Below are 19,884 nucleotides of genomic sequence, written 5' to 3'. Positions count from 1 at the left end.
GTCTTTCATACCTAGTATGGGCTTTTGCCTAAACCAAGGCCCCAGGGTTTTGAATCTCCTTGTGGCACTTACCTCTCTTCATGCATAGTACAGGATACCTTGGAGGCTAACTCAGGGATGTTTAGACACTAAGCCACTCTACAGTGCAATGTCCCCTCTAAGGTTCTAATCCATACCAATGAAGACATGAATGGATTAACATAAAAAAAAAATCAGGAGAGATACACCAAGAAACAGCAGGTACCTGCTTATGTCTAATCAGCTTTGAATAGAAACATTATATTTAACCTATCAGAAATGGAGTATTACCAGTTTCAAATCCAAGATCTTTTTATAATAGGATATCCAAGAATTAATAGTAAAATAGTACCTTAACTATTTCAACAAACAGCTTAATATTTCCAAGTCATTCTGTTTATTCACCACAGATGCACGTAGTTTTTTCAAATTTTGAGAACAGAAATTCCAAAGTTGTGGGGAGTAGTTTTTTCTTTTTTTAAAAACACAAAATTAGGAACTCACTTTTAGCTTTAATTTTTTATTATTATTATTGTTATTATTATGATAACGTTGAAATACTGATAGAGTTTTTCAGGGCATGCACAAATATCTATCAGTGATGATGTTTCTGTTTAAACTGAAGTCCACAGTAGCCACATGTCCCAGTTTTTGTTTCTTTATCCTGTCAAAAAATAAAATAAAATTATTTTTATAAATTTTCTATAAAATGAAGTGTGTAGCTAACAAATTTCTTCTGAAATTAACTATATTTGCATGATATTGAAGTTATTTATTTCAAGTGCAAGGCTATTCTAAAAAGTAACAAAAATAGCAATATGAAGTTCATACTTGATCTGTAAAACATGCTCCGTTTCCAATGTTCTTACTGTTATTTCTGCTGGGATTTTAGCCAGTGTTGACATCTAATACAGCAGTGCTCAAATCCTGGCCTGTGGTGCCATGGCATCCAGCTCACAGGGCTTCCCTAAAGTCAGAAAACTTGATGGTGGGGGAGCAGTGACCATTATTACTGACACCTCTTCCCTGCTGCTAAATTCCCAAGCTATGCATGGCCAGGCTGGGGCCAGACTGGCTCCTGCCCCACTCTGCATGTCCAGGTCAAGCCCCGCTATGCTTGTCAGACTACCAATATGCTAATAAAGCCCAGCTCATTATGGATTTGACCAGGCCACCAATAGCTATGACCTTCATACACTTAGTTGGAACTTGTTTCTCTAAAATGAGGTATGTCAGGGTTAGGCAACCCCCAATATATGTGATAGTGTGGCACATGAAAGCATTTTGCTTGGCATCCCCACCTTGGGGTGAATTGCAAGGACGTGGCTGGGGCTGCATTGCCACAACAAGGATTGGGCCCCTCAGCTCTCCCACAATCCACACCTGGCACGCCAATATCTTACAAGTTGCAGCTGTAGGTGTTTTTGACACTGACCCAAAACTCTGCCAGTCCCTTATATACATTATCATTAGTAATCATTTGTTAGTACATTAGTATTAACAAACTAGATAGTAAGAGGAGGACTTTTACCATTCACTTACTACACAGAGAGCTTCTCTCCTCCAAAACCTATTAAAACTTTAAAAAAACCAAACCCCAAACCAAAAATAATAATAATTAAAAAAAATACTCAAAAAAAATTTAGGAGGGTTGGTCAGAAATTAATACCTTCTAATTTTTATCTCCTAAGCAAGCCATGGACATAGAGGTTGTTCTTGTTGACTCCTTGGATAAGAGACAGCCAACTCAGAGGTCTATCAAGACTCTGACAAAACTGAAACATTGCAAAGAGTCTGCCCCAATAGAGGCATGTCAGAGATGCTGCTTCTGCATGGCAACGCTTGCACTCCAGCTTGTGCACCAGAGAGGCAAAGAATCTCTTTGTTTCAATGGACTTCTCTGCCCCAACTTCCACTCAACCCAAAGAAGGAAGAGGCAACATTTTCAGGAAGACAACAAAGTGATAAAGACTGTGCAACAGTGGTTCCACAACAAACAAGGGCTTTTAGGATGTTAGGATCTGTGCCCTTGTTTACTGGTAAAAAAAGACCACTAATAGAGAAGGAACAATGTAAAACCTTTTTGTGAAAGTTAAATGCTTTTTCAGTAACAGGAAGTGCAAGACTCTAGAACTCTTGGTTCACAGATAATAACTTATTAGACCAACTAAGAAATAACTTTTTGTGATCTTTTTCTGCAAGCTTTCACAAAGGCTCACATGCCCTTCCTCATGGACCCAGAGAAATAGACTTCCATCTTCAAGTTCCTCTGTGCAAAAATGATGTTTGTTTCCTACCTATGGGGATTTTTTACCATCTTTAATTTTCCCTGAGCCTGATGAAGGGCGAGAGCGCCCAAAAGCTTGCAGAAAAAAAAAAAAAAAAAATTGCGATTTCTAAGTTGGTCTAATAAAAGGTATCATCTCTGAGCCAAGAGTTCTAGAGTTTTGCACTTCTTTTTTGTCTCAGACCAACATAGCTACCAAATACATCCCTTTTCAATAACATTTAACTTAAAAAAACCCAACAAAACAAGCATTATTTTCTGACTAATACACAGCAGTGCTCAAATCCAAGCCTGCTATGCTATGGCATCCAGCCCACAGGGCTTCTTACTGGTCAGAAAACTTGATGGCGGGGGAGCAGTGACCATTATTACTGACATTATTAAATATTTGTATTTAAGCCAACAGAAAAATTTCTAGCAACTTCAACAAGCTTTGGGTCAGAATCATGTTGAGCCATTTAAGACTGTTGTTGAAACAGCTTAGACGTCTTCCATTTTAAGGACACTGTGGCACTATAGAAATAAGTCTATTGTTTAAGAGAATCACTTCTTACCTCATTAAAACAGCACTCCCCCCCCAAAAAAAGAGAGATGATCTTACAAAAAGTAAAATATGCTACAGAATAGCCAAAAGAGAGGTTCATTACCAAGTTTATATATACTTTAGGATGTCCCAAAGCTCCTCCACCACCATCGCATGATATCACTCTGCTTTCAACTTCATTCACAGGTTGCTCTGCTATCAAATCGATGGCAAAGCTTGTATTCACCTGCAACAGAAAGAAGTTTCAAAAGTGCACTACAGCATAACACAAAGCAATAATCACCAACTTATCTCTCCTCAAAAACCAATTCTGCATCTTCTCTTTAAAAGTAGCATCAATAATTATTGCACAAATAACTACAAGTGATGGTATATAGCTTGTGCTTTTAACTTTTTCTTCGTTCTAATGTTCTCATTTGCACAAAACCAGTTAAGTTCCTTGGCTTTAGGAGGAGAGCATTTAAACTGCCTACTGAAATAGAACAGCTCAAAAAAAAACAAACTTTAAAAGTATTCAAATGCATTGAAGTATGAGCTGGTCTCAAACGCATTCATTCAACCTCACCTAAATCCACTGTATATATATTTCAAATGCTCTCTCTCTTGGAGGACATACACTTTTAATTAGATTCTTAATTGCATTTCTAAACAAAAAAAAAAAAGAAGCAATAGCTACACTCAAACCAGAGTGCATCCACTAATTGTTAAGAATTCAAATCAGCTAAAGGAAAATTTAGCAACAGATAACTTATATGCCTAGAGGTAATATGCACCAGCTAGCAAACCACATTTAAGTTTGATTATGCAGGTCAAACCAGAGATTTTTTTTTTTTGGATATTATTTGGAGAATAGTGACAAGTGATTCTTACTAACTTTAGTATCTGACCATTGCATTTCATATATTAAAAAGCATGCAATAGGGAAGAACCCTTGAAGTTATAGCAGCAGCTTAAAATGAACTTTTTATCAATGAAGAACACACTCTCACCCCTTTTCTTTATAAGTCTTTGAACTAATGGCCTTCACTAGAAAGGCCAGAATAGTCTTTTTATATAAAATTACACACACACACACACACAAGACAACAACCTACTGGGCAATTCATATTAAAAAAGCAGTACCTGCTGTGTGTGTATGTTTGCATATCGTAGCAAACATTATACAAAATATACGAATGAGTTTTCATCACTGTGAATCCACAATGTAAAGCAGGTAAGCAGTGGTCATACGAACTCTGAAGTGTAATAAGCAGTTCACAAAGCTCTGCTATACAAATCTTATAGAAAATGTACTAAAGAATTTAAATCTTGGAATTTTGTACAAACGTGGAAAATTCATTTTGCAAGTCATGCTCAAGAAGATTCAATTATCTAGGTCAGATTTGTTGATAGTTAAAAAAAAAAAACCACATCTCATGAAAAATAACTATGATTAATTTTCATTTTTAAACAAATTTTCCAGGGACCTCAATATGGCACTTTTAAACAATCAAATGATCATAAGATACAGACACTGCACAACACCAAACTGCATCTTGGACCTCCATTGGTTCTGGACATATATCCAGAAGTTGGGCAAAATTTCAGTTTGCATATGAGGTTTGGGAACTATTACAGAAGTGGGTAATGGAGAAACCCCTGATTCCTTTACTCCTCCCCGCACATTACAGTTATCACACAAACTGTAATGTCACCAGTTCAAGCAATTTATCACATGATAAAAATAGTGAATCAGCCATGCTACTCATTAAATGTAAAACACCTTCGTGGCTGGTTCTTACTGTGCTTTAATTGGAAAGTGAGCTGCTCCCCAGTGCTGGGATGCCCCTGCACCCTTTAAACTTGCCAGCACATGGGAAGCCCTGCATCAGGGACAGTCTCCATGCTGCCAGGCTACACCCAATCCATTTAAATTTCCTAGTACATAGGAAGCCTGGCATTGGGGAGTCAGTCTCTAATGCAGTCACACAGGGCTCCCCAACTGTCAAGTTTAAAGGGCATGTAGGCAGACACACATTGGAGACTGGCTCTTTTTGAAGATCTGGGCACATGGAGAGCCTGAGTTTGAGAAGCAGCTGTCCAATCCCAGGTGCACTGGCAAATGTGGGATGGGACCCAAGGAATTTTATCCTGGATCCTAAAAATCATGCACCGTGACAACTCACACAAAGCACAGGATGACCATTTTTGAGATCCATGATAAAATTCCTCATGAACCCATCTAACGATTAATGTCTGGAGGGGGTCAGGCATACCACAGTTGACTGAGATAAGGGAAGTCTAAGTGCTGAAGGACACTGATTCAAAAGAGCAGAAACAGAATCCATCCTCCCCAACCCCCAGTTCACTGCCTTAGTTAAAATAATACCCTTTACCATACAAACATCTGCTTGATTCACAATTCAGTCTACACAATAACAAAGGCCTAAGGAAGGAAGGTCTAAGGAAAAATATGATCAAATCATTAAACATTAGACCACATTGAGCAAGGAAACAGATTTAAGACTACATGGTAGCTCAATCTTCGCACTTCCTACCAATGAAATTTCTCACTTCCAGTATTTATAATGAGAGTCCTACCAAATTTGCAATTGTGTGGTTTTCACTAAAATCACAAATTAGAGCATATTCCAAGATAAACAACAGATTCACTGCAAAAAAAAAAAAAAAAAAAAAAAAAAAAAAAAAAAGCAAACCAGGGGGGCGGGAGGGGTTAGGAAGGAGTCACAGGGCTGCTCACAGCAGGAGACTGCACAAGCAGCTGCAGCAAGGTCCTGGGCCAACTGTGGTAGGCAGCCAGGAGGCTGCACCAGGTCCTGTGGTGCCCGATCCAAGGGGGTGGGGGGGAGGGGGGAGGTGTCTGCCGCTGACAACAAGCCAGGCCAGAGCTCTGTAGACCCCAGTGCAGCCTCCCGGCTGCCTGCCGCAGCCAGCCTGGGACTCTTCTGCAGCTGCTTGTGCAGCCTGCTCACTTGGCGACAGCCTAAAACTGTGGCTTAATTACCCTGATTTAAGCCTGAGGAAGGCATTAATCCATGCTTAATAATGTGTGGATTAATTGGTTCCTCAGGCTTAATCAGAGTACTTAAACTGATGTTTTGGGCCATCTGGCAATCTGCGAAGAGGGGCAGAAGTGCCAGGACCCCTTGACCAGAGGTGCAGGGGGGACCCTGCCACACACAGCCCATGAAAATAGTGACTGGCCCCAGGGTCTGCCCATGAAATCAAGTGGCAGCCTCCTTGAGTTTAGTAAACCCATATTGATAATGCATGCCAAAGACTATTACTTAGTATGCTGCCATGGATGCTAACATAAAATACTATAACATGGTAAATACTTAAATGATACAGGGGATCCCATATCATTCATATTTGGCTGCTTTGCAACCTAGAATACTATGTACTTATTTGTTTACATAGTTAAGACCAAGAAACCAACTAAGCCCTCCTAGACTGGAAAATGCAGGAGTCAGACTGAAACCTAGCGCTTTCCTCCTTTACAGAACACATGGCAAAGGACTGCCTGCCTTCCCATCTTGGCCAGTCACCACCTCAAGTCTGCATCTGTTCACACACTTCCATTTTTAATGGTCAGAAATAGGTGACTCTACATCACACCCGAAGCGTGTAATTTTTAAGGAAATTAGTATTTTAACCATTTATTTTGTTAGCCACTTTCAATTCTAGCTGAGATTCTCTATTATTTCACAACAGCATATATTAAATTGACTTAGGTAACATAAATTATGTAACTGACTTGCAGATTTTGTCATCTGACTGATAAAGACATTTCTTATGAAGGCACTGAGCAGTTTAGACTAAAAAAAACCTTAAGATTCTGAAAATAAAAACATAAAATTAGGTTTCTAAATCCAGAGTTAAGCATATATCAGATTATAATTCAGCAAGTGCTTCTCTGAACACACGTGGTATTAGTGGAGTTGGGAGTTATGTTAAGCTCAAGTGCGCTGCTGAAACAGAGCATGTGACTTAACTTTTCCAATGCTGAGCAGTCAGGTCTCACTTAAATTAAGCCACTTAAACTGACTACATATGATTTGGTAGACTAAAATGAAGTTACTTCTAAAAAACCTGGCCAAACCTAACAACAACTTGTTCTGAAATGCGGTGTCTAAAATAGACAATGCCATTGCCTGTCCTAGGCTTTTCAAAAATATACCTCATCTTTATTTCAAGTAGCAACTTACAAACTAAAATACTGTCTATGTCTAGGCTAGCCAGTCTTAAGGTTAAGAACTGTTAAGCTGTACTAAAGAGTCTACAGATGCTCAGCTGAAAGAGGAAAGAGGCAAAATCTGAGTTTTTGATGCTAGAAGTAACCCTAGCCTGAACCTGCACAGGTTTCTTGGAATTTTTCTTTTTGGCTAAAGAAATGTCTTAAATTTAAAAACTGATCTGAAGTTAATTGATATTTATCTTCATTTAGTTGCACAGTTGTTTGACAATCAAGTTTGCCATTCTATATTAATAGGATTTTAAAAATAGCCTAAAAAATTCTAATAGGTTTTTTAAAACTGTTTAGTGGTTTTACAACTCCTTATCTTGTTTTCAGTTAAGAGGTACAATGAATTCCCTTGCAGTATTACTGATATCAGTGAATGATGAAGTTAATGTTACTTGTTCACATAAGTAATTTGAATACATGGATTTACATGTACATCTGATTACTAACCCTTTTCCTTTCCTGTATTTTCAATTTCTTATTACTTCAATAAGCCTAGAGGTATAAACAGACTTGCTAACATAAATGTTAACATCCTAGTTAGAACCTACGTAAACATGATGTCATGTTAACGGTTCACCTCAAGATTACAGTTTACCATGACTGTAAAATACTCAACAAAATCAGCCACCATATTGCATTAACATTTAGAAAGGGGAGATGGTTCTGCTTTGCAATTTAGCTTTGTGAAACTGAATTTCCAAACCCAGAACTTACAGCTATGTTCTCTAAAAGCTCCATACCTCAAAATATTTTCTAGGGAGGATAGTTTATTTGAGATTTTCTTCAAATGTTTTGTAGACAAATTCTGCTGTTGCTCCAAAAGGCCTACTGGAGAGGAGAACCTCCAAGACACTGAACCCTGAGGAAGCCTTGATTTAAATTATTTTATTCTTGGTTTGCACTTGGACTTCGAATTTTTCTTTAGCAAAGTAACAAGACATGCACCGGTAAAGATGTTCTTAGCCGATACTGACAGCTGATTATTAACCAGCTATATCAGCCAATACCGATCCAATAGCCAATTTACAGGAATGCAGCCCAGCAACTTGGAGAGCAGCGCCCTGCTGGTAAGTCTGGGGGGGGGGGGGACTGAGCCCCCCCCACAGTGAGGGAGGGAGTGGAGCAGGGGCAGCCACTGCCCAGCCAGGGCAGTGAATGCAACCCTGGAGCCGGGACAAAGCAATGGGCCTTCCCCACCATGCCCCTTCCACACCACAGACTTACCAGCTGCAAACTGCTCTCCAAGCTGCTGGGCTGCATTCCTGTCCACATGCATACTATGGCTGCACACATACACGCGACATTTATCAGTGACGTTACTGGCTACATCAGCCAAAAAAGCCAATGGGTGATAATGTTAATTTTCCTTTTATCAATGCCAGTCCGATATGCAACTGATATATTGGTGCGCCTCTAAAAATAAGTATTTTGTTTCGTTTGTAACCATTAAGACATTTTAACTTTCAACTACACTATAAAGAACTTGTACAAAAAAAACTGTACTTCAGGCACAGGAGGAGACCTCACAAGTCTACACTTGGTGAAACAACTGTATATCTTAACCTAAATATATTCCAATTTTCAATTTACATTTACTATTACAATTTAGGAATGAATCTATCCTCATGGAAAGGTCAAAGCTATCAAAGGAGAGATTCTTGAAATCAGTATTTCTTTTCCATTCTATCTATGGATAAGATGTCCTTGGCTTTTTCCTCTCACCATGCTGCAAGTTCCTGTGGAAATTCAGTTACAGAAATGTAACAAATAGTAACTGAGCTTTTCAATTTGTTTGCACTCTCAACTGGCTGCTGAAAAAACAAACTGAGGCAACTAACTGACTTGCCTTGTTTATAATAGTTCTAAGAGGAAGAATCTAGTAGGTACAGCTGCTTGCAGACATGGAAAAAAAAACCAAAAACACAGCACTTTAAACTGCATGCCCCCACACTGAGCCCAGTGCATCCCCAAAAGAGGTAGCGTGTTAGCTGGACCTGGCTCACTCAACATCTGTATAGATTGGGTGCTTTAGTGGGGCTTTTTTGGCACTTTTATCTAATAGCTGATTGAATCAACTAGTAGATAAAAGCACCCGATCTATATAGATGCTGTGGAGCCAGGTCAAACTAATGTGCTGAGTCTTCCAGTAAAGTCGGGTTTTTGGGGTGTTTTCCCACCATGTCTGTCAACAGCCTAAGTGCTCAGCACCCCAAGTAAATGAGCTATGAGAGAAATGCATAGCAAAAAGACATCTCAGATTGGAAAATAAAAGTGAAACTAAAAAAGGCAAAAAACACCTAGACTAATGAGCAGTCAGATCGGGAGCACAGGTGCTGTATATGAAATTTATGACCAAATGGTATCAGTCTACCAGGATTTGTTTCCTCACTGGACAATTTCCGACCTATCAGTTCAAGACAAGGACAAACTTCCCAACCTCACTCTGGCTGTAGCAGAGAATGACCACTGACTTGAACACACCAGGAACAGCAGAAGTACTTAACTAGCAACTTGCTTCCTTTTGGAGATGGCAGCAGACATGAGTAGAATGTGAGGCATAGCTTCTACAATGGAAGAAGTGGTTGTCCTAATTCAGAAGGTAGTTGTGACGGCGGCCCATCGCCGTCAAGGACACAGGCGGAGGACAGACAGGACTGGGGGGCAGCAACACCCCTTCAAGAAAATCCAAGGCCAAGATACTTACCTCTGAGAGCGGTGTCGGAGCCGGGATCGCAGCCGCAGCCGCCGCTACAGCCATGCGAGCCAGGACTACGCCAGCTGTTTAAACAGCTGTTCCCGATAAGGGCAAGAGCAGAGCCAGTCGCGGCAGCCGCTGTGGCTGCCGCAGGGAGTTTAAAAACCCCAGCAAACCCCGCGGGAAGGGGGAAGCCAGAGGAGGGGAGAGGAGGCGTGCAGCACGGCGCTGCTGCTGCAGCTTCCCCAAAGCCAGAGCCTCAGGCAGCCAACTGGGCATCAGCCCAGCAGCTGAGGCGAGAGCTGGAAACCCCGGTGGGGGCAGGAGGAGTGATCCCCAGGGGTTGCCGGGACCAGAGCAGCGACTCGGGAAGTTCCCCCATTCGCGAGGAGTATTATTTCTGAGAACAGGGGAGAGAAGAAAAGAAATGACCTGAGCTAGCGGCCGGGTCAGGCGGAGGCTGAGCCAAGCTGCCTGAAGACGACTGTTGGTCTCGGGAAGGCCTGTCAGTAAGAAGGGCTGCAAGTAGCGGCGGACAACCATCCCATAGACAGGTGACCGGTTGGCGAGTGGACGGGGTGTAGGGGTTGCGGAGCCCCGTGGAACATCTGAGGACCCAACCGTGAGTACCCCCCCCCACGTTGGGCAAGCCCCTCTGGCAGAAGATCTCCACTAAACCCCTCCTTCGAATCACTTATAACATCCAAGTCGTGGCAGGCGGGATGAGGGGGAGGGGCTACCGGATGAAGGGGTGGTACTGGACGTGAGGCCCACCGACGTCACAGTAATCATTCCTTTTTAGCTTAGTTCTATTCTTCTGCTGTACTGATTATGCTATATACCAAATGTTGTTCCACGATCATAGTGCAGGAGAAGGGGGCTGCCCAGAAAAGAGCTGTTCTAGGTAAAAATCACTAGCACCTTCCTGAGTCTTTGAACAGTCATGCATCTTATTTGGACTCATCTGATAAGTGTGGCAAACACAGCAAACACCTCATCCTTAGAAACCACCATGCTAGAAAATAGTTATGGTATTACCCATGGTATTTTGGGATGGAAAGCTTCAATGCCACACAAATGCTGAAGGACATTCTCAACAAGATCCCTAATACTGGCCAAACCCCAAAATGTATTACATCAAGTTTATTTCCTGGTACCTCAACCTGTACTCTAATATTATAAAAGCCGTAGTCTGTCTGTCTGTAACACTTTATTCACACACTGATTGATTGTTTGAAACAACCACAGTGCTCCAAGAGCATTCCAGACAGGAGGCAGTGGCGGAACACTGCCATGATGGGGAGAACAGAGTGGGGGGGCAACCCCCCCACAACCCTGCTCCCTGGAAGCAGCAACAACAGCGAAGGGGGGGGGGGAAAAGGGGGACAAGTTGGCAGCAGAAGGGGTGAGGGGCACCAGCCCTGGGCCCAATGTGGGGGGAGGAACAGGCCCAGGCCTGACTCAGCTGCGCAGGGGTGGGATGGAGGAGGGGCACAACGGGCCCAACGCAGCAGAGGGAGGAGGGGGGAATGGGGCCAAACCCCAAATGGCAGGGCAGAGGAGGGAAAGGGGGGGAATGGGCCTGGATGAGCGGGGGCCAACATGGGGCTCTGGTTCCCCCCCCCCACCATTCATTCTTGACAGGCAATTTGCTAGTATGAATATACAGGTACAATTACACTCTATTTTGCACCAAATAAGAGGGTCAAAGAAAACAATCCTGCTGTATGGACATTCAAATGTTCATCTTTATAATGAAGGTCCAAATGAGACAATTAAATTCAACTTGGGATAAAAACATGCCACTCTTTTATAACTAAGTAAAATGAAGCCCTTCTCAATTACTGGCATTCTTAATGTTTTTTTTAGTTTTAGAATGGTTTTCACTCTCTTACAAATATCAAGTCTGAGGCTTCCCTGGTTTCAAGACAGCTAGTTCTGGAAAGTATCAGAATTGTTTTTGAGGGCTCCAACTCTGTATGCCAAGGAACAATGGTGTTTTAATATTTTAATAAGATTTTCTTTTTCAAAATGTTATTAGCCAAGACTAAGTTTTAAAAAAAACAGTTTCTGACAGTGTGACTGCCTTTCCAAATTTGTTCCACTTGAAATGATGAAGACAGGGCTAGACCTCAGGAGGTCACCTAGTCTAATCTCCTGCTCAAAGGAGGATTCTTCGCAAGTAAATCACTCCAGCCAACCATTTATCAAACCTGTTCCTCAAAATGTCCAGAGATAGAGACTGTACAGCTACTTTAGGTAATCTGTTTCAGTGTTCAACCACCCCCATATTGAGAAAGTTCTTCCTTGTATGCAACCTGAATTTCCTGTTTTTGTACTTTCAGACCATTACTTCTTGTCCTATCTCCTGCAGCCACAAAGAATAGTCTATTACCATTTTCTTTTTAGTCACCCTACATGTATTTGAGGACAGCTAGAAAATCTCACCCCTACCTTAATTCTTGTATTTTACAGACTAAATAATCCCAGTTCTTCCAACTTTTTCTCATAATTCATGTATTCTAGATGTCTAATCATTTTCATTACGCTCCACTGGACTCCTTCCAATCTATCCACATCTTTCTTCAAGTGCAGTGCTGAAACCTGGACATGGTACCCTCCAGGTAATAATGTCACACCAGTCCTGAACAGAGTGAAAGACTCACTTTTCCCAACTTGCAGACATTCATTCTTAGCTTCTGAGATATCATGCTTCACTAGTTTCCCAACCAATCAATTTCTAATGTAATAAAGTATGAAGGAAAAAGAAGACTTTGAATACAGGTGTGCGTGCGCGCACACACATACACACACACACACGCACGCACGCACGCGCAACAGAAAAATTAAGAAGCATTAGCATGACCTTTTTCTCATTTATAGATCAGTTTTTAAGGACACCTCAAACTTATGTAAAAATTAAGCTTTTCTCAAATTTTAATCTAATTTTGTTACACTGGGGGGGGGGAAGGACCATTATGACAAAAAATAGTGTAACTGTATCATAATATAAAATGCTACACTGTGCCCAACATCCTAGGGAAACTTACTTGAAGATAATACCATACCATATTATAGTACAAGCCATTTAAAACACCATTTAAATCCTGCAAATGACAACAGTCAGTCATTTTCCAAAATTCTACTGATTTCAATATCGACTGTACTGCTTAAGCAAATTTTGGCTATTTCACATATGGGAAGTTTGTTCTTAGCTTTCCCACCTTATTAATAGTGGTTACACATTGCTACTCAGTGCTTCTGCTCACCTGTTCACACCTTATATGGCTACATACATTTAACTGAGAGCCTTGCCTCTAAAACAAACAGTGAAACTGTTGGAAGTCAACTTCACAGCTTCTAATAGCATAGAAATGACAGCAAAAGAAACTGGTTAGAAGGAATAACCACACTCCCCACGTCAGGATTTTCTGCTTACCGAAGTGACCCCATTACATGTAATTAATCCATTTAATGTCTCAAAATCTATGCCGAAAGGGAGATGGTAACATTGCACTTGTATCGTCAAACTTGGCATGACTGAGCATTTAACTAGAACATGCTCTTCATGTACGCTTCTGTTCACAAATTCGAAGGTCTATTTAATTCCCTAAGCACCCACATCCTATACATTTAAGAGGATATCCCCAAGACAGATGTCTTTTTACAGTAAACTACTGCATCTCAAGCTAGTTCACATGGGGATTACAGAAAAGATTTTCTAAGGCATAAATGAAAGCCTCCCTTAGGCTATGTTGAAAATCCCAGCCAAATCTGTTAGAGTGGTATAATCATCCTGTACTTTTCATGCCATATATCTTCAAGTAATCTCTAGAAAGTATGTTTGCTTTCCTCAAGATTGGGGGTACCAAGGCTTATTTTTTTAATAAATATTTTGTGTTTGTAAACTAGAAGTCATATTTGTATTTCACCAATTAGAAGTAAATGAAAGTTAGTTCTTGTCTACATTAACAAAATGCTTGCATATTTAATTGTATAACAGTAAAAGTAAATAAGAAAACTGTAAGATATATTAGTAATCACTTTCTTCACTTACATGTTTAACTAAAAAAAGAGAGGCCTACTCATGTAAGTAATAGGTATGCTTACAGAATCAGGGCCTAATACCACTACCACTCATGGGCTTGAAGTTACATCTGCGTTTTAACTGTTTTGCTGAAATGAAGCATGAGGCATTCCATAATTTAAAAACTTCACAAGTGACAGCTTAAAATGTCTTTATTATTGTCAGGCATTACAGAAGCAGCATAATACCCAAGTTATTATAATTATATTTCCTACACAACTGTTGATTCTAGCACTATAAATGCACATGTAATAACTAAGGTTGTATTAAAAAAATAGTAATTTTGTAAATACTGTCTTTATACCTTCTCACAAGAGAAAGATTGCAGGCTGCAGAGTATAGGCCAGTTTCCTCCGGTCATTTAATAGATTTCATAGACATTAGGGCTGGAAGGGACCTCATGAGATCATCAGGTCCAGCCCCCTGTCCAAAGGGCAGGAAGTCAGCTGAGACCATATGACCCCAGCAAGATAATCATCCAAATGCTTTTTGAATGTGTCCAGAGTAGGTGCTTGCACCACCTCTAGGAGGAGTCTATTCCACTCCAGTCTGCTCTGGAGACTCGGACAGTAGAGAAGTTTTTCCTTACCTCCGGTCTAAAATGGTCTTCCAGCAGTTTGTGATGCTAGACCTCGTCTTCCCTATAAAATTGACAGAACTCATTCTTGGTTCTTATGTATCGTTCTTGTGTTGTGGGATCATACTATGCACCAAGAAATTTTGGGGGAATTTTCTTTTTTCCAAAAGAATCCAATAGTATCTTGTTTGCTTGTGAGAGAATCCTGCTTTGACTGCCAAAGTTTAAACATGGTCTGTTTGTTTTCAGACATGAACTTGTGATGTGCTTGGGTGACAGAAGCTTGTGCAGTGCAAAATAGGTTCTATTTCCTGCTTCCATGCTTCCTTTAATTCCTTTGCGTTACCATCCTGTGGTATGATGGAACAGAAATATTTGAAGTGGATCCCTTGCTTAAAATTTGTGTTGTTTACTGTTGCATGAGATCCCTGACTTACTACTGTGCTATTTACCACCAGCAACCTTTTTATCCAGGTTCACTTGCAGTGTAATTTTTTTTGCTTCATTTCTTTAGTCAGGCATACCAAGCCTCTACATGACATAACACATTACCACAAGCAATTTGAAACATGGTTTACCTCACTACCTGTTTGTACAGTAAAATTCCTGATATCCGGGGAATGGAGGTCCTGGTGATGTAAAAATGCCCGTTACCTAAGGGCACAGGGTTTCCACCCCAACGGAGTGGGAGAGGTGGCGGCCACACACAGAGTGGTGGCAGCGCAGCGGGGTGGGTGGCAGCAGCAGCAGCCACATGCAAGTTTCCTCTCCCCCCCAAAACCCCGGCTGGAAATTCCGGTTAGTAAAATCCCACATAACAGGGATTTTACTGTACGATATTTAGGCACAAGAGGGACAAGGAGTCTCCGTCATAATGCAACTATTTATTAAATATTATATCGTATTTCCCTTGAGTATTATTACGTGCGTCTCCAGAAATAACTTGTCAGAATTTGATTTTGGTTGAATAAAAAAAATGCATTGATATTAACTGAAATTTGGACTTTTTCATACTGCTATGCACTTCTTTGTTATACAGGGAATAACTATATTTGAATCATAGAACTATATAAAATTAGCGCTGGAAGGGACCTCAGGGGTCATCTAGTCCAACCCCCTGCCCAAAGTAGAACCTTTGCAGCCAAATATTGGTCTACACATGAAGTTATTAAGGAAGAGCTGTTCCTGCATTGATCCATGTATGCAGAAGCTCTTGGATCAGAGCTGTGGATCAGGAGAAGTTATAAGCCATCCGATATCATCAACAGCAAAGTACAGAGCAACGATCTTTGCACAAGCTATTTGTTCCCATGCAACACAAAAATTAGTCTACCGTTTTTACTCTAACAGAATGAAAAGTCTTTACAATTTAAAAACGTGTTTAAATAAAACCAAGCCTTAAGGTACTACCAAGAAATTTAAAATCAACTCCGGCAGAGCCTAGATACAGTGTATTTTACCTCCTTCTGCCGTGTCACGAAACGAGTTTTTCTGTAGTCCGTTTCATCATATACCTGAAATACCAAATAAGTTGCAGCTTAATTATACATTAGGAACCATTAGCCCTTTTTGCCACCTTGCACTGAGATCTTGTGTTGAACTACTTGCTTGCCTGTTAGTCTACTACAGGCTTTCCAGAACCATTCCTTACAGAACAGCCTGCCATTCCGTACATGCCTTGAATTCCTTGCTCCCAAATAAGTCACTTTGGAGGTTCTCTGTTTCTACAGGGCACCAAGGCACTGACCCCATCAACACTTCACAATAAATAAAAAAAAAAATGGGGCTTGATGAATACAGCGATAGATAGGAACGTGGGCCTACTTGACACGTATTGGAGACACAGGCCTTAAGAGCAACAGTTCCTCCCCCCCCACCCTGATTAACAGAGAAGACTAGTAGATGTGTGTCAACTGATTACTTGGAACAACAAAGAACAAAGCAGGGACGGGAGTAAAGGTCACAGGTTAAAAACAAGTACACAGAGAGGTGACACCAAGCACACTGGACAGTGCCCAGTGGCCCTTGAAGGAGTCCAAGGAGCCAGGGTACGCTGACCAGTGAAACTCTGCTTGGAGACATGAACGGTCAAATGACAGAAAAGTGATCCCGCAGTCCCTGGGGGCCCTCCCAGCCTGGTCAGAGAGATGTCTAGGTTTGGCTAAGGCAGGGGATTTACCAGGCCCCAGACATGGTGGGGCCGCAGATGGGGCACGTGTAAATGAAAAGGTGCGGGGAGCCACACAGCCAGAGCCTCGGCAGAAGACACGGCAGGGGGCCCAAGCCTGCAGGGCCACCTGTCCCTCCGCCACCTGGCACCTCGGCTACTCCATCTGGGAAACGGGGAGCCCGAGCCTACAGTGCCAGCAGTCCCGCCTCGGCGCCGGCGCACACGTCTCCGCCCCCCGCGGGAGACATCACCTGCCCCGTGTGTGTCACCAGCTCGCCAGTGGCGGACGTCCGCCCGCCGTAGCCACGGCACCACGCCCGGCCTGGGACCCAGCAGCCCCACCGCGCCAGCAGCCGGAAGGTCGAGCTGGGCGCCGCCATCTTGGCGCGGCCACGTGACCCGTAGCGGCCACCCCATTACGCACGCGCAGCAGCCTTTAAATCACACCCACACGCACACCCACGCGGAGGGGGGTGGGGAGAGGTGAGTGTTCCTGGAGCCGCGAGCTAGGTCCGCTGTGCGGGTTCCGCCTCCTTGCGCAGCGTGGCCGTGTGCGTATGCGCCGGCGTCCCGGCAGCCATCTTAGCTCCCGGCGCGGCGACTGGAGGTGCGTGCGGGTGTGGAGGGAGGGGAGGGTTGTGGGGCTGGTAGCAGCGCGCGATGGTGCCGCCCCCGTCCTTTAACCATCGGTCGCTTCTCCCCTTCCCAGGGCGAACATGGCGGCCGTGCTCGTGCGGCGCCTGGCGGCGGCGGCCCTAGCCCTGTCCCGGCCCGGCCTGCCTGTGTGGGCCCCGGCGGCTCTGGGCGCCGCGCCGCGCCCGCTGCTAGCGGCCGCGGCCCTCCCGCCCTTCCCGGCGCCCAGCGCGGGCATGAAGGTGAAGGTGGTGCTGCGGCGGCGCTGCAAGGACTGCTTCATCGTGCGGCGGCGCGGCCGCCTCTACGTCTGCTGCAAAACCAACCCCCGCCACAAGCAGCGCCAGCTCTAGCGCCCGCGGCCCCTAGCTGCGAGCGCGACCAGACCCTCCCTGGGAAGGGAGCAGGCGGCAGCTGGAGCCGAGGGGGTGGGAAGGAGCCTTTGAAGCCTGCAGCGGGGACCAGCACCAGCTCCTGTAGCTTCTTCTCTCTCTTTTTTTCACCAGTGTCTGGTGTGAACACTAGGCTGTAACAGTAAACTTCTGGGTTCCTAGCAAGTGTGTGCTTCAGTTATTGTGTGTACACGTGTGCAGTCATCAGCAGGCAGTGCCTTGGAGGAGGATCTCGACCCCGGCTTAGGGATGGGTCCTGAGCTGATGATGACTGTTTTTCAGCCACAGATTCCCCCTGCTGCCTGCCCCCCCCCCTCCCCCCCAACCTGAAGGTTGCAGGGGAGAGGGTGAAGTATAGATACAGTGCATCTACTGACAGATTTTACTGCTAGGTGTTGTCGTTGTCTGTCTGTGTGTGGTCATCCCCCCCCCCCCCCCCTTTGGATGGGTGTGTCTGTGCCTTTGCATCAGGGTGCTTTTAAGGACAAGAAAACCTACAGTCCCTGCCCCACCCATGACATGCTGGTGACTGAATGCAGTGAACAAACTTAAGTGGTGCTCTAGTTGTTGCATATGGTTGCATAATGTGTGTGCGCGCGTGTGTATATATGCATGCACACACATGGATAGGTGGATGTAACGGGGACCTAGCAGCAATTTCTGTATTTAAATACCTTATACCAGGGGTGGCCAGCTTGGAGCACATGTGCCCTCAAGTGGCCCTGGCAGCCTCTGCATGTGGTACATAGCAGAAACGGGATGAGTGGCATGGTGGCAGGCTGGACAGGGAGCACAGGGTACAAAAAGCAGAGCAACAGATTGAGCAGAGGAAGGGGATCTGATTAGTACGTGGAGAGAGTGTTGGGGCTAATTATGACACCTGCTGAAAAGGTTGGTTCCGCACTTCTGTACCTCTTTTGTAAGTAGTTCCAACACCTGTTTTCAGCCATCCTTTGCAATCTGGCAGTGAGATTAAGACCAGGGGATTATACAGGGTTGGAGTGTTTGTTTTATTTTGTTTGTTTTTCCTTTCACTTTTTTTTTTTTTTTTTTTTTAATTGCATGCCAGAAACCTTGATTTGGAAGAGTTTAGATGTGGACTTGGATACAGTATATCACAGCAACTTTCCCAAAAGAGCTTTTCTCCAAGCAGGCCCATACCCAGTTGATTATGTTGGTGACAGTGATGGGTGGGGTAGGAGAATGACAGCTTGATTAAACATGGTATTCCTCATATCTAAGGTGAGGCTTTTTTTCTGAGTCATCTTGGATTTGGGTAAATACAGTATGTCTGTTTCTACTTATGAATTCAGTTTAGTTTCATAAACAATACTTGTGACTTTGATTGAGTCAGGCTGTCTGCTTTATTATAGGTATTTGATATGCAATGAAAACCCATGTTCTGGAAGATGTGACCAAATAATCATTGGGGCATCAATACTGAATGGGTCTCTGGAGCAGTGAAGGTTTCTTGGAGCAGCACCTTTTCCCTTGACTGGACTGTATCTTCACACAAAAAAGAAGGCAGTTGAGAGCAGATGGAGTTATTTTCTCCAGGTTGTTGTAATATGAGTGCTTCTCAAAGACCAGCAAGGAGTTTTCATTACCAGAACCAGGATGGGTGAAGAAGAGAGAAGGATCTTGGTTCAAGTTCTTTCAGGGAGGCAGCATCTATTCTAAGACATTACAAAAAGGGATGAGATCATGCTTAGGGGATTGGCTCTAAAATTTGTTTTCCATAAATATGTAGCTTTTATAGTTTAAGTGTCAAGTGCATGGTAAGAAATGTCTTTGTTTTTCTTCATTTTATGATTCCTAGGGAAAGTAAGGGTCCATTCAGGTAGTGGATTCTAGGAGGAACATAGAAAAGTAGTTGGTGGACCTAGACAGTGCTTTCAAGGTGTATGTAGTCAGAGTGTGGGATCTCACAAGGATATAAAAACAAAGGGCCTGAACTGCTTGACCCAGAAGTTGGATAATGACTGATCATTGTTTCTGGTTGGGAACATGGCAGCGCACAAGATTCCCGTTCCTAGATTCACTCAGTCCAGATGGTGTCTTAAGAGAGTGGGCTGTTATGGGCTTGTGAAGGAATAAGAGCTGTAGGGCTGGGACATAACATACAGGTTATGTCTCTTCCTTCCACCAGCTGTGCTATCCACAGATACCAGACTGCTGCTGGCAGCTACTATAGTCCGTACTCTAGCTGAAGTGGTAGAAGTCTGTTACAGTGCA

General features: G+C 43.1%; 2 protein-coding genes across 3 annotated transcripts; one reads left to right on the top strand and one right to left on the bottom strand.

Annotated features, from left to right (window-relative positions):
- Positions 1 to 522: 522 nt before the first annotated feature.
- On the bottom strand, positions 523 to 17,045 carry NDUFS6 (NADH:ubiquinone oxidoreductase subunit S6). Of its 2 annotated transcripts, XM_059724462.1 has the most exons (5): positions 16,876 to 17,045; positions 15,915 to 15,968; positions 2,953 to 3,075; positions 850 to 985; positions 523 to 682 (listed from the first exon to the last, which is right to left on the bottom strand). In XM_059724462.1, the coding sequence occupies exons 1-4, from the start codon at positions 17,002 to 17,004 to the stop codon at positions 890 to 892; spliced, it is 402 nt and encodes a 133-aa protein (XP_059580445.1). In that variant the 5' UTR covers positions 17,005 to 17,045; the 3' UTR covers positions 523 to 682; positions 850 to 889. The 2 variants fall into 2 exon arrangements, with proteins under 2 accessions (XP_059580445.1, XP_014450693.1); XM_014595207.3 differs by lacking the exon at positions 850 to 985 and having other exon boundaries at positions 16,876 to 17,039.
- Positions 17,046 to 17,088: 43 nt separating this feature from the next.
- On the top strand, positions 17,089 to 17,810 carry MRPL36 (mitochondrial ribosomal protein L36). The gene is made up of 2 exons (XM_059724463.1): positions 17,089 to 17,231; positions 17,334 to 17,810. Exons 1-2 carry the CDS (start codon positions 17,182 to 17,184, stop codon positions 17,608 to 17,610), a joined length of 327 nt encoding a protein of 108 aa, XP_059580446.1. The 5' UTR covers positions 17,089 to 17,181; the 3' UTR covers positions 17,611 to 17,810.
- The last annotated feature ends 2,074 nt before the right edge of the window (positions 17,811 to 19,884 follow it).

This window comes from Alligator mississippiensis, chromosome 3 (assembly GCF_030867095.1).
Source record: "Alligator mississippiensis isolate rAllMis1 chromosome 3, rAllMis1, whole genome shotgun sequence".
In the NCBI taxonomy this organism is placed as follows: domain Eukaryota; kingdom Metazoa; phylum Chordata; order Crocodylia; family Alligatoridae; genus Alligator; species Alligator mississippiensis.
The sequence above is the reverse complement of the archived record's forward strand: the minus strand, read 5'-3'. Positions and strand labels throughout refer to the sequence as shown.

Bases quoted from the DNA above. Each gene is read 5' to 3' on its own strand.
- NDUFS6 (XM_059724462.1), bottom strand. From the start codon at position 17,004: ATGGCGGCGCCCAGCTCGACCTTCCGGCTGCTGGCGCGGTGGGGCTGC. The intron at 15,969-16,875 runs GTGATGTCTCCC...TTGGTATTTCAG, and splicing joins TGGTGACACACACGGGGCAG to GTATATGATGAAACGGACTA. The intron at 986-2,952 runs GTAATGAACCTC...TTCTGACTTTAG, and splicing joins CTAAAGTATATATAAACTTG to GGAAGCCCTGTGAGCTGGAT.
- MRPL36 (XM_059724463.1), top strand. From the start codon at position 17,182: ATGCGCCGGCGTCCCGGCAGCCATCTTAGCTCCCGGCGCGGCGACTGG. The intron at 17,232-17,333 runs GTGCGTGCGGGT...TCCCCTTCCCAG, and splicing joins TCCCGGCGCGGCGACTGGAG to GGCGAACATGGCGGCCGTGC.